This window comes from Copadichromis virginalis, linkage group LG7 (genome assembly GCF_057382275.1).
Source record: "Copadichromis virginalis isolate Kocher_CV1m ecotype Utaka linkage group LG7, C_Virginalis_male_GT1.1, whole genome shotgun sequence".
NCBI lineage: Eukaryota > Metazoa > Chordata > Actinopteri > Cichliformes > Cichlidae > Copadichromis > Copadichromis virginalis.
This window is the reverse complement of record NC_140624.1, coordinates 1,361,283-1,374,999: the sequence shown is the minus strand read 5'-3', so window position 1 is coordinate 1,374,999 and position 13,717 is coordinate 1,361,283. Positions and strand designations below refer to the sequence as shown.

The following is a 13,717-nucleotide window of genomic DNA, read 5'->3' as shown; positions in this document are numbered from 1 at the left end:
TGTCCCCTCCATCAAATAAAGAGTCTCACCTGTAGTGGGATGCCGTCAGTTAGACCAGAGTGGGTACGAGCCATCATGCCCAGGACCCTGGCTACCTGGCTGGCCGTCACCTCTCTCACCCCATATTGAACGATTATGTTTCTGCACTCGTCCAGACTGAAGAGAGGAAAGAAAAGGTCAATGTTGCCTACAATCCGTCATTACTGAGCACTCGCATGTAATTTCAGACCAGAACTTATATTAGGACAGGATTAAGTAATAACTCACTTTGAGGTTTGTGATAAAGCGTGTTCAAACAATAAAAAGACTGCCAGTTTTCTTTCATATTTATTTAACACAATTTACCAAACACGCAAGAGCTTCTTGGTGCCAACACACGGTCGTTCAAATGATTACTTAGAATTTAGATACAAGACAAATAACTGTAGTCACAGGTTTATTTCTTTTAAATCACTTTGTTCACACAGTTTCAAACAAGCCACACTCACCTAGCACAGAAACCATAGCCAACTTCTTGAATGAATTCTGCAAGAGAACTCTCCATCCTGGTCTTAGCTAACTCCCCCGAGTCAGGTAGGATCCTGTCCATGAGAATGTCCCGTTTTTCAGGGTACAGCAGTGGTGCGAGCACCACAGGACAGCGCTCCTGGGGGAAATCTGACAGCAACACACAGAAAGCGTGGCAGAGTCAGATTGGGAAAACAAAACTGGCCGTTTCACCATATCGAGTCAGTCTGCGTGCATATTTAAGATTTACAATCAGCCCCCCCCCAACTGATCCTCCATACCTCGGCAAAGTGTTTTGAGGAAGGCGTCAATCTGCTCTTGCCCTACCCCACTGGCTCCCTTCTGTCCAAACAGTAGATGGGAGAGCAGTAGGTGCAGCACCTCTATGGCAATGTCTTGGAAGCCACCTTCTTGGTTTCCTCCAAGATCTGCGTCAACGTATGACCGCAGGAGGTCTGGAAGTTTCTGCTTGATGAACTGTGCAGCTGAGAGAAAAAAAACAGTTTATCATGTGCTTTCCTGTGTACTATGTTTGGAAAAAAAAAAAAAAAAAAAAAATCATTAGGTGCAGCTAATGTGAAACATTTAAGTGATTAAATGTTCAGAAGAATGATAGGGACAGTACGCCATGCCTTCCAGAAATGACTGCAATCAAAGCACACAATGCTCCTTAATGCATCTCCGCAAGAAGCGTGTTTGTGTGCAAAAGAGATGAACTGAAATCTTGAAACAAAGTCAAGCATTGATTTCAGGATTTCTCTGCATTGGTAAGCGTGTGTGTGACAGGTAGAGCTGCCACGATTAGTCGACTAGTCACGATTACGTCGACTATCAAAATCATCGACGACTGATTTAATAGTCGACGCGTCGTTTGAAGCTTTGTAAGATCCCAAAAGACGCAGGAATAAGTAGCAGGATTTAAGAGTGTAATAACGAACTGAAACAGAAGATGGCAGCACTGCATGTACAAGGATGCCAGCTGCCGTTAAACCCCGAAGAAGAAGAAGCAGTGTCCCAGAATTCATAGCGCGGCCCAGCTCAGTTTCCAACAATGGCGGCAGCTAGTTAGTTTTAATATTACTCTTATTATTCTTTCTGGGTCACAAAATAAACGTTTAACATATTTTCAGGTGAGAATGTAGCTGTGTAAACCTCAAATATCTGCTCAGTTTATCAGGACACCACATATTTTCAAAAGCGCTCCGACGTTTTCGGAGACGTCTGTTACCCACTAGCTCGATAGTTAGCCGGGGGCTAGGCTCACTAGAGCCATGAGAACACCGTAAATCGGTTTGGCTGATGCAAAACGAGGGATTTAGGAGAATGATCAACACCCTAGACAAACGCTACACAGTGCCGTCCCGCAACTATTTTTCTATTGTTGCACTACCTGCTCTATACACGCAGCATCGAGCAACGGTGGAGACAGAATTTCAAGCAGTACAACATTTTTCGGCAACAACAAAACGTGAGACATTTGTTGTTTTTATGTTTATTTATTGTTTTTATGTTCAATCTCAACTGTTACGAAGTTGATGTGCAGTTAATAAGTGCAATAAATATTTATACTGGAAAAGAAAATCGTGAGAGAATCATGATCTCAATTCTAAGCAAAAAAATCGTGATTCTCATTTTATGCAAAATTGTGCAGCCCTAGCTGGCATAAAGAATGCAAACTGCATACCAGCAGCAGACTACCAGGCTCATTTCAGCCAAGATTTTAAGACAATTCAGGAAGAACAAGCATGAAATGTATTAGTTCATCTTTAGAAATACAAGATTTGTTGGAAATATAACCGTTTGTTCACTTTACTGACAAATACTGCTAGAAAAACACTGTTTATTCACTGGGTTTAAATAAATGAAGGTGTGCTAGAAAAACTTACCAAAGCCACGAAGGTCTGTGTTGCTGGAGTTGAGCAGAGCAAGGCCAAATATAACCTGAGGGGTAAAAAAACAAAACACTTAAAAGGAGAGCCTAATGTTTGCTTGATTTCATACAGAGAATCTTTAGATCAAAATTTAACTTTATGTTCATACAAGTGCCAAAGCTACTATATTGCATTTACATTGTTTTCACTTGATCCTTTACCACCTAGTGTCATCGAGGCCACTTGTCCTTAATTTGTCATTTTTCGCTGAAAAGTTACAAAATACATTCTCATCTTTCAGGAACTACTTAAATTTTCTATTTAGCCCAGAATGGTGGGAGCTACAGTTAAGTAAATCATTGCAAAGTTGACTTCTGTCTGTTCAGACATCAGCATATGTGAAAGCTTTGAAGCTCGTCTTCTCTTCTTTCCAAAACAGTTTGAATTTTGTTTAAGGGAAAAACTGTCTCGGAGTTAGTCATTTAAAGAATGCTTGTAAAATGGGCTCGCTGATGGGCCAATGGTTTAAAATAAAGAAAGAAATAAAGTTGATAGAGCGGGCTTACCTCTTGGACTTTGCTGAGCTTAAGAACTTTGCTCAATTGAGTGAATAAGTGAGCAGATGGCTTCAAACTCTGAAAGACAATTTAAATCAACAATGAAAACCGGTTGTTATCTTGTGTTTCACCTGAAGGTTGAAAGACAATTCATTGTTAGTATTCGTAAACACCTTTAACATGTCGGTACAAACATGGGTGTCTCGAGTTTGTCTCTCAGCTACTTAACCCTTTAAGACCATAGAACCAAGTTCGCCAGAGCTTATCTTTATATTTTTCATGCTGTACTGCCAATTTTGGGAGCACTTCAAGTTGCTACGCATCAATACAACCGTTATAGCCCAAATTTTAATAATATGTCTGCATTAAATCCATAGGAACTACAGTGGGGCAAAAAAGTATTTAGTCAGCCACCGATTGTGCAAGTTCCCCCACTTAAAATGATGACAGAGGTCAGTAATTTGCACCAGAGGTACACTTCAACTGTGAGAGACAGAATGTGAAAAAAAAAAAAAAAAAAAAAAAAAATCCATGAATCCACATGGTAGGATTTGTAAAGAATTTATTGGTAAATCAGGGTGGAAAATAAGTATTTGGTCAATAACAAAAATACAACTCAATACTTTGTAACATAACCTTTGTTGGCAATAACAGAGATCAAACGTTTACTATAGGTCTTTACCAGGTTTGCACACACAGTAGCTGGTATTTTGGCCCATTCCTCCATGCAGATCTTCTCGAGAGCAGTGATGTTTTGGGGCTGTCGCCGAGCAACACGGACTTTCAACTCCCGCCACAGATTTTCTATGGGGTTGAGGTCTGGAGACTGGCTAGGCCACTCCAGGACTTTCAAATGCTTCTTACGGAGCCACTCCTTTGTTGCCCGGGCGGTGTGTTTTGGATCATTGTCATGTTGGAAGACCCAGCCTCGTTTCATCTTCAAAGTTCTCACTGATGGAAGGAGGTTTTGGCTCAAAATCTCACGATACATGGCCCCATTCATTCTGTCCTTAACACGGATCAGTCGTCCTGTCCCCTTGGCAGAAAAACAGCCCCATAGCATGATGTTTCCACCCCCATGCTTCACAGTAGGTATGGTGTTCTTGGGATGAAACTCAGTATTCTTCTTCCTCCAAACACGACGAGTTGAGTTTATACCAAAAAGTTCTACTTTGGTTTCATCTGACCACATGACATTCTCCCAATCCTCTGCTGTATCATCCATGTGCTCTCTGGCAAACTTCAGACGGGCCTGGACATGCACTGGCTTCAGCAGCGGAACACGTCTGGCACTGCGGGACTTGATTCCCTGCCGTTGTAGTGTGTTACTGATGGTGACCTTTGTTACTTTGGTCCCAGCTCTCTGCAGGTCATTCACCAGGTCCCCCCGTGTGGTTCTGGGATCTTTGCTCACCGTTCTCATGATCATTTTGACCCCACGGGATGAGATCTTGCGTGGAGCCCCAGATCGAGGGAGATTATCAGTGGTCTTGTATGTCTTCCATTTTCTGATGATTGCTCCCACAGTTGATTTTCTCACATCAAGCTGCTTGCCTATTGTAGATTCACTCTTCCCAGTCTGGTGCAGGTCTACAATACTTTTCCTGGTGTCCTTCGAAAGCTCTTTGGTCTTGGCCATGGCGGAGTTTGGAGTCTGACTGTTTGAGGCTGTGGACAGGTGTCTTTTATACAGATGATGAGTTCAAACAGGTGCCATTCATACAGGTAACGAGTGGGGGACAGAAAAGCTTCTTACAGAAGACGTTACAGGTCTGTGAGAGCCAGAGATTTCCCTTGTTTGAGGTGACCAAATACTTATTTTCCACCCTGATTTACGAATAAATTCTTTACAAATCCTACCATGTGGATTCATGGATTTTTTTTCACATTCTGTCTCTCACAGTTGAAGTGTACCTCTGGTGCAAATTACTGACCTCTGTCATCATTTTAAGTGGGGGAACTTGCACAATCGGTGGCTGACTAAATACTTTTTTGCCCCACTGTACATAAATTGCAAAAAAGTGCAATAAACTACAAAAAAAAAAAAAAATGGAAAAAAAAACAAAACTATTTTTTTTACATATATTTCTAGTTAGAGAAATTTAAGAACTTTATCCCCCAAAACTGTAAATACAAAAAAGTTGCACAAAATGGTTTCCAGAGGAAATTTGTGCTTCATAGTTTTATTTTTGAGATGCACCATTGTTTATGGACTGCAGGAAAAACCAAAATAAATATCGTAATGCAAATTTGCAAAAAAAAAACAAACAAAAAAACCACCAAACACACAAACAAACAGCATGTGCATCAAAAACTATTTCCAGCAGTTCCAAGAAACAATACAGAAAAGCATAAAGTCAAACAGGACTTTTAAAAACACCAGTATAGGCTTATAAGGCCCTGAAGGTAAAAAACAAAAACTGTTTTCTGCAAAAAATGACAGCACTTCCGGTTTTGGGCAGGTAATGGCGGATATGTGATAGTTCGCGCTGACGTCTATTCCAATGCAGGAAGTGTTTTGAACAGCTGATCGGATCGGCAAAGCCTGTTTCTGGAATATTATGTATTTGTTAGCTTGCTTCCACCAGTGTGTGAATGTGAGAGTGAATGAATAGTGGCATTGTAAAGCGCTTTGGGTGCCTTGAAAAGCGCTATATAAACCCAATCATCATCATCATCATTATTATTATTATTATCATTATTATTATTGTTGTTGCTGCAAGTGCTTTTTACGCAGTTTCTGCAAAGCTTTATGTGGAAGGAAACTGACCTATGACAAGCTGATGGCACAAGATGTAAGTACAACTCCTCCGGTTTCATATGCAAAAAAAATTACTGCGCTAGCTTACGTGGTTGCAGAGCTACAGGAATTTAAAAATAGTTACACAACATGGAGCGTGCCCACTCCGACCGGTCTTAAAGGGTTAAAGCCCAACATGTAAAAAAGTGGTTTAATAGATCAAGAGCTTATCTTACTGATACGCTGACATTTCAGCATCTTTCCTTACCTTCTGGTAGTGCAGGGGATTGTCGATGGCGTAGCACAGAGTAGAGATAAAATTTGGTTTTGATATCAGCGACACACACTCCTGGATCAGAAACTGTGTCTTTGACAGGTTGGAGGAAAAAAATAAAAAAGTTTAGGGTGAAGAACAAAATCAGAAAACTCATAAAAACAATAACCAGACTAAGCCATTTTAATTAATGTAACTTTCCTAACAGAGTTACCAGTGACTTATGAAGTATAGGTTTCCCCACTTACAGGGGCACAAACAAAGCTGCACAGAGACCGCGGTGAGCTGTCAACACACCAAACTGCATCTCGGAGAAAGTGTATTCTGTTTTTTAATAACGTCAAAGACACAAACAACGTGCATTTCAGGGGTTTAAGCTAATTTTCTGATTATAATAGCAGTGTCCTAAGCAAGGATTCATCTTTCTTCTGCAAGTTTTGTTTGCCCAACTCCACTATTACCAAATATGAAATGTATAAGATTGTCATTAAACATAAAGTGTGAAGGAGTTGATGACAGATGCTTGTGTCTTACAGCTTACAACATCAGAGCTCAGTTAATAAGTTACTGTCAAAGTGAAAAGAAGGTACTTGTACTCTTGGACAGCCACCCACAGTGGACTCACACTTTGCTGCTGGAAGCTGATTTTATTACAATAGTTGCTCCAACAGTTTAAAGGTAATTTCAAAGGAAGATGTATTTTCATGTTTTCATGGCCAACAGCTTTCAGAAAATGACAGATTTAATAACAAACGCTAAGTTCACAAAAGAAGAAGAAAAATAAATATGATACTAAACAGGAATTGATTACATCAGCCTTCTACGTATTACTGGGGCTCCAAGAAGCAACAGCAGTCCGACTCTCAAGAAGAGATGTGAAACTAAACCAGAGGTTAAAACGGATCTTACCAAGTGAAACCATTTTACATTTTAGTTTCCATATTGCAACCCCCTAACCCTAATGTTTTGTTTACACCATTTTTATTCTTTCCAAATAGAGTCTAGTTGAAATTCGAGCAGGATAAATTTTTCTCTTCATTTCTGCCAAATTACTGCTGTAAACACAACCAATAATAAGTTAAAGGAAAGTTTCAGGCAACTTTAAAAGACTGATTATTTTCTGAAGTTGTTTGGAGCGAGAACAGAGTTTCTGGTCATCCACTGCTAAAAGCTTACGTGTCTGTTTGATGTTGGATGATCTGATAGCCTCGTGTTGGTGTTGTTCCCAGACCATCATGAAAATGTTGTTCCAGGTTCAACATTGCAAGTGACCAATCACATTGTTGTGACGTTATTCTTTTGCGCGCCAAGCCATTCGTGCATTTATGAAATTCCAATGTTGCAAGGACAATATCAATTCTGCTTACTGTTTATTAAAGGGTCAGGGTCCGTTGATCGGCGGACAGAGGCGGTTTCTCGCAGCTTAAGTACAGTTTTTTGTTTTACGCCGGTTTTTCCCGAAGTCGCAAAAGTATGACGTCACAACATTCTGATTGGTCACTTGCAATGTTGATCCTGGAACAACATTTAGTATGATGATCTGGGAACAACACCAACACGAGGATATCAGATCGTGCTTTGATGTTAGTCATCAAGTAAGTAGATGGCAGTGCAAGGGTCAGAGTCTGTAACTACTGTATTTCTGACACGTCAAACGCCTATATCCTTATACATTACATTAACTGGTGTTCAAAATGGAGAAATTGCAGCCAGCGGTTGTATATTTACAGTTATTATCACTACAGCAAAACAAAAGACCCCCAATGTTGCAAAGGCAGTCTAAGGAGCAAGCACAGACAATTAGTATCAGCCCCATCTCCATCCCTAAGGTCTAATATCTCAACTCTCACAGAGTTCACTGATGCCACATGTGTTCACAGCTGTATAGAATAGAATGCCTTTTACTGTCACGATTCTCACATACAATGTGATACAGAGCATCTCCTACCCAATGCAAACATGTGGGAAAAGAAAGGGGTGTGAGGTGCACAGTTCTGCAGCACTATATACACATGAACAGTAGTCAAAAAAAAATATAAAAAAGTAAAAAAAAAAAAATACAAATCTGCAATAAAATAAATAGTGTTCTAAATTTATGTGCAATAAGCCACACTGTAAATAAAGTAACGCATAGTAGTGATGGTAGTCTGTTTGAAGTCGTTGGATTGGGGGGTGAAGTGTGTGGTCAGTGCATGTGTGAGTTCAGGGTGGTTATGGCTTTTCTGTAGTGCTTGAGTGAGTCATGCTCAAAATACTATGAAAGGAATGGGACATTTTGCTTGGAAACAACATCCCCACTGAAATTTAAAAGAAAAGAGGCGCTGTTACTTTGTTATTGGTCCTTGTTTCTGTCATTCTAGCGGTAATAAATGTCAAAGAAAAATGCCAAATTCAAAGAAAGCAATGAACATATCCTGTGTAAACATTTAAATTTTAAAAACACCATGCTGCCATTTGGCAGCCAATTTCTTATCTACATGCTCCATGGAGCATGTCTTTATGGATCCAGCAATTTTTCAGGATCAGGCCTTAAAAAAAAAGAAAGAAAAAAAAATACCCTTGCAGAAACTGAGGTATTCTTCCTAAACAAAGTGTGTGTATGCTGTGAACAAACAGCCACCTTGGAGGATGTCAGTGAAAACATATCAAAGGGTAACAACAAATAAATTTAAAAACATTTAATTAAAATGCCACACCGCACCTTCTTAGATCCCCCATCAAAATCTTTTCCAAGTACGAAGAAGTTGAGATAAGCAATGGTTGAGCAAACTGAAGAACAAACACGAACACTCGGCCACCATGTTAAAGCTAAGTGTGTTTTCCACCTAATGGCTCTGCGCACATCCCTTCTAGTAAGACAAAAACCTGTCAAAACCCACTCAAGAGTTTTGTTTTGCTCCTCTGGCAAAATTTAGCTGCAGCCTTATATGACAACAGCACATATGAAAATCCAGAATTCAAACGTCTCAAATTTAAAGTTACCTGGTGAAAGTCCTTGCCACTGCTTTTACCATCGCCACTGAAATCCACATGGGAGAAGAGACAGCGTAGTAGATGCCTGTCTGCCTCAGGACCGTGACGATTTACAATCTGGGAGAGCACATGAAACACACCAAAATGTCAGAACATGTCACATAGACCATCACAGACACACTAAGCCATATAAAGTTCAAGTTTTCATAACAATGTGGCCACAAGTGAAACATCAAAACGGCAAGACCGTGTCCTCTTTGCTCCTCCTTTCACCGAGGGAAAAAGAGCACTGCCCAGCTGATCCAATAGTATCTTGAAAGTGAGCCAACTTAAACTTCTCTGATACGCAGACCCTGATCAACATTGGGCAGTCCTAGCGTATTAGCATCATAAAATTTACACACACACAGCTCTCTAAAACAGAAGAAAAATGCAATTTTTTGTTTAATTAAGGTTTTAAACATCTACAACTTTAAGTGAATAGAATATCTTGTGGTGTTTAAGTATTCCAAGATATCTGTTTGCAAATTTAAAATTAAATAAATAACGGTAAAGACTTTTCGCTACCACTCACATGCTGTATTTCCTGCTGGCTGGCTCGGTAGTTTTTCTTTGTTAAATTGTCCACCAGATAGCTGATTTGAGACAAAGCCAGCGAGAGCGAGTCAAGATTCATTGCTGGTTGGGGCGGAAGCAGGCGGCCGAGCACGGCGCAAAATCACCATTATTCCCCTTTAGTCACTTCAGTGATAAGTTACTTCTGCTCCCCCCCCCCAAAAGGTGTGAATAATGTTGACTTCCAAGGTAATGGTGGGTGGGTGGCTCCCGGTGCTAAGTAGGTAGAGTCTTTCAGTTTAAAATCAAGTTCAGCATCTGAAACAAGAAAAACAAACACAAAAATCACTTTGAAATATAAGAGAGAAACTTACTTTTGAGCTGCACTAAACTTTATGTGCAGCCTAGGTGCCACTAATGAGGCCTACTTGAATGACAGACCCAACAATGCAGTGAATAACTGCATGGCTACTTATCTGCTAATAAATTCAGAAACAACAGTGAAAGAAGTTACTGCCACACAGTTTGGTACAACATATGCACTAAGATTGTATAGGGTTGCATAAACTACACTAGGCCTTAAAAACACCGTAATGTTTGGAACAGAGTCACTCCGGTTTGGTCACTTAATGAAATGCCCCCCAAAAAAGTACGTGGCGTTAAAAGCAACCAGCCCTGAGTTTACAATGAGAAAAGGACAAGTGTGGAAATCACACACTGAAACAAAGAGCAGGCTAACGTAACTTACCAAATCTTGGAGAGTACCTATGCGCAAGCATGAGACATTTTTATGAGCGTTAACAGATTCATAATTTACCCAAACGTCTTAATATGCGAATAAAGACAACGTTTAAAAAATGTCAAGATTCAGGGACTCGGTTCATGTAGCAAGTAGTGAAACATGCCAAATACTCGAGCTAACTATCACCATGACGCTGATAAACACTTGCTACGGAGCAGTTAGCCCTTATGTTCACCGAATATTAGCTTCGTATTAACATAAAACATGAGATGTATTATTGTTTACTCAGCCAAGTCTAAACGGGAATTTAAATCGGATCGATACCATTCGTCGCTGATTAAATACCAACATTAACCCATTACCAGCCCCGGGTGCGAGAGTACAGGCTAATGCTATCTCATTAGCAATGTGAAGCTAACGGCAACGTGAGTCCCGTTTCATGTTGGTTATTGTTATACAGCAGAATCGAATAAAATGGCATTCCTTTTACACATTCAGATACAAGTTGTTTATGTAAGCAACTACTAAGGTTTGGAACGCCACATTTGGCCGGAAGCCTGAAGGCCGCGAGCGCAATACTCGGACGGGTTTTGCGCGATCATGTCAGCTAACGTTAGCACTAACCTTTTTAACGCTAGCCTCGCTCTCTCTTCGGGCTCCGACTAGTTTATGGAATCGCTAACACTTTACTTAAAACTGCTATCTTCGGACATAACGTAAATCTCACGTGTTACCTGAACAAATACACGTATACAGCGGTACCTTCGCTACACGAAAAACTTTGCTAAATTATGGAATTTTTACTTTTTTGCGTTCACCAATATGACAGCTGTTTCTCAGCAAGTAGACCTCCCCCGCTCCGGGAGCTAACGGCTATTCTCCGTATTAATATCGCTGCTTTTGTGCCAATTTCTCAACCTAAAGCAATCCACGATCATTTGTTAAATACATCACAAGCCTCACCGTGCTCTCAATAAAGTAATTCAGATCCTCATCTCTTTTTGTTTCTCGGAACAAACTTGACGAAATGGAAGGGTTGCCGTGCCTTCAATTCAGTTTGATTTTCAAAATAAAATGGCGACTATCACCGCCGCGGCGCGCTCACGGTTCGAGAGAGACGAGTGCGTGAACTTATTCGCGCGACACACACCTGAAACCGCCACATATTCAGTCAGTATTTTATTCATTTAAAACGATAAAAGAGAAGAAGTTATATACGACAAACAATGAAACTGGCGATATTAAAAATATCTAAATAAAAAGGTTTGCTGTGCAGATTTTTTCCCCCTAAACTAGGAAGGAATACATTTTAAAGGGACCTGTGCAAATTTCACACGTGAAGGTGAGCAGGCTGGTGCTCTGCAGCCTGTGCTTTCTGTTTCTTTTGTAATGATGAAAACGATGTCACTGGGGTTGTAAATTCAGGGACATGGCAGACGATTTGGGTTTCATTAGGTTGTAAATAAAAAAGGATGGTACGGCTAAACAAAAAAAGATCCCACCTATAGCCTGCAGGGTTGGCCAGATACCTACAAGGTTGGTCTGACTACAAGCAGGCGGAAAGGCAGTTTGGTGTCAGCGTCAATGTCAAGAAAATAAATGAGATATAGATTTCAGGTGGCACAGAAAGTGGGGAAGCAGGTGTGAAAATGGTCTCCAGCAAGGATTTTACCTGGAGCCAAAACACTTCCTTCCTTCCTTCTGCAGATGTGTGGTTCGTGCATCACTATGTGGTGTGGCGGCTGCTCTGTGACAGGGAAGAAGACTCTACTGAGGGTGATGAAAGCTGCACAGAGGATTGTTGCCAGCAGCTTCACCACCACCACGGACATCTACATCAGCAGATGCAGGAAAAGGACCTGCTGTATCTTGAAAGAGCCTATAGTCACCCAGGACACACACTATTATTGTCCCCCTCCCCTCAGGCAGGAGCATCAAGAGTAGAGTTCCCAGACTAAGAGACAGTTAACACGGTTGAACTTTGGTGGTGCTTTCTATCATCTGCTACTCCCAACCAAAAGCAACAGATATGAGCAATCGCCTGTCTTTGTGCTATTTGCTGCACATGTTGTAAACATGTTCAGTTCCTTGGTTCTGCAAATATTCCTCTTGTGTTCACATTGTTGTTGATCAGTACAGGTGTTGGAATGACAATAAAAATCCTTGAATCAATCCTCAAAGTTTGGATAGCGTTAGTTATCTAACTATCCAATAACATAAATAGAATTATATTGAAAATATTAAACAAGATAAAATCAGTTTTTATTCATAGCTTGGTATTCTTAAGGTGAAATCTTACCAAGTCTTGACATAATACAACATGTTAGCTGTATAGTTGTCCAGAAATGGTAAATGGCCTGTATTTATATAGCGCTTTACTCGTCCCTAAGGACCCCAAAGCGCTTTACACATTCAGTCATCCACCCATTCACACACTGGTGATGGCAGCTACATGGTAGCCACAGCTGCCCTGGGGCGCACTGACAGAGGCGAGGCTGCCGGACACTGGCGCCACCGGGCCCTCTGACCACCACCAGTAGGCAACGGGTGAAGTGTCTTGCCCAAGGACAAAACGACCGAGTTGGTCCAAGCCGGGGCTCGAACCGGCAACCTTCTGATTACAAGACGAGCTGCCAACTCTTGAGCCACGATCGCCCACAGAAACCTCTTTGGGTGCTCCCATCTTGACTGACAGGTATTGTTTCCTTCATCAAAACCAACATTCATTCGACTGCCAAGTATTCAACATCTTTTTTTTTTTATCGAGTCCTTGTTTTTTTGTCTAGAGTTTCACATTTTGTTGAACACAATGAATTTGAATTCATGTTTTGAAACACACTTGCTCGGGGACTCAGAGATGCTTTCTTTCTAGGAGATAAAGGAGGACAATAAATCCCTTAATGAGCAGTTTTAAGATCAACACAGGAAGGAAGTAGGGGGGAAAAAAGCTTGAAGGAAAACACAAGCTTCTAATAAATCATCAGTAAATATAGGGCTTCATACTAAAGCTCATGTGGTAACCCTGGAAGTCCTTCTGAAAAAGAAAATGGTTGAAAAAGAGGGGGGGCAATAAGGACAAAAGCTTCGAACTGGAGATGCAGTGGAAATGAAGAAGGCTCTGCTCTGTGACAAACAGTTTAAACAACAGGAGGCGTGCCAAGAAAAGAAAAACAGGGGTGAACTCTGAGTCAAGTCACGATAGCACACTTAAAATAATAGTTGATTCTCATGCCATCATGAAGACATATCTTCATTAAGGTAACTAAAACATACATATGTATGTTATTAGAAAAGGTCATAGATAGACTTTTCCCCGTGCTGAATAACAGCAAATTTGAAAACAAAATTGGCCAAGAGACACGTGCCAAGGACTGATGGACTTTGATACAATTGCCAAGGGTAATTTTTAAAATGTTGAACCTCACTGAACCATCAGTTACTGATGATATGTCCTCAAATCGAGATTTGGAGATGAACGGAATATAATGTGATCATTGT

General features: G+C 40.7%; 1 protein-coding gene across 9 annotated transcripts in view; it reads right to left on the bottom strand.

Annotated features, from left to right (window-relative positions):
• Positions 1-11,315, bottom strand: part of cnot1 (CCR4-NOT transcription complex, subunit 1) — a 30,893-nt gene extending 19,578 nt beyond the window's left edge. For 8 of the 9 annotated variants that reach the window (XM_085461095.1, XM_085461099.1, XM_085461092.1 and 5 more), the window contains exons 1-9: positions 11,183-11,315; positions 9,497-9,795; positions 8,932-9,039; positions 5,944-6,042; positions 2,945-3,013; positions 2,394-2,448; positions 789-992; positions 489-657; positions 30-156 (exon numbers count right to left, since the gene is read on the bottom strand). In XM_085461095.1, the coding sequence (XP_085317221.1) occupies positions 30-156; positions 489-657; positions 789-992; positions 2,394-2,448; positions 2,945-3,013; positions 5,944-6,042; positions 8,932-9,039; positions 9,497-9,598 (933 nt within the window). In that variant the 5' untranslated portion in view covers positions 9,599-9,795; positions 11,183-11,315. Of the gene's footprint in view, positions 1-29; positions 157-488; positions 658-788; positions 993-2,393; positions 2,449-2,944; positions 3,014-5,943; positions 6,043-8,931; positions 9,040-9,496; positions 9,796-10,225; positions 10,300-11,182 lie in introns of those variants that run through there. The other variant, XM_085461093.1, reaches the window with a different exon arrangement.
• Positions 11,316-13,717: the final 2,402 nt, after the last annotated feature.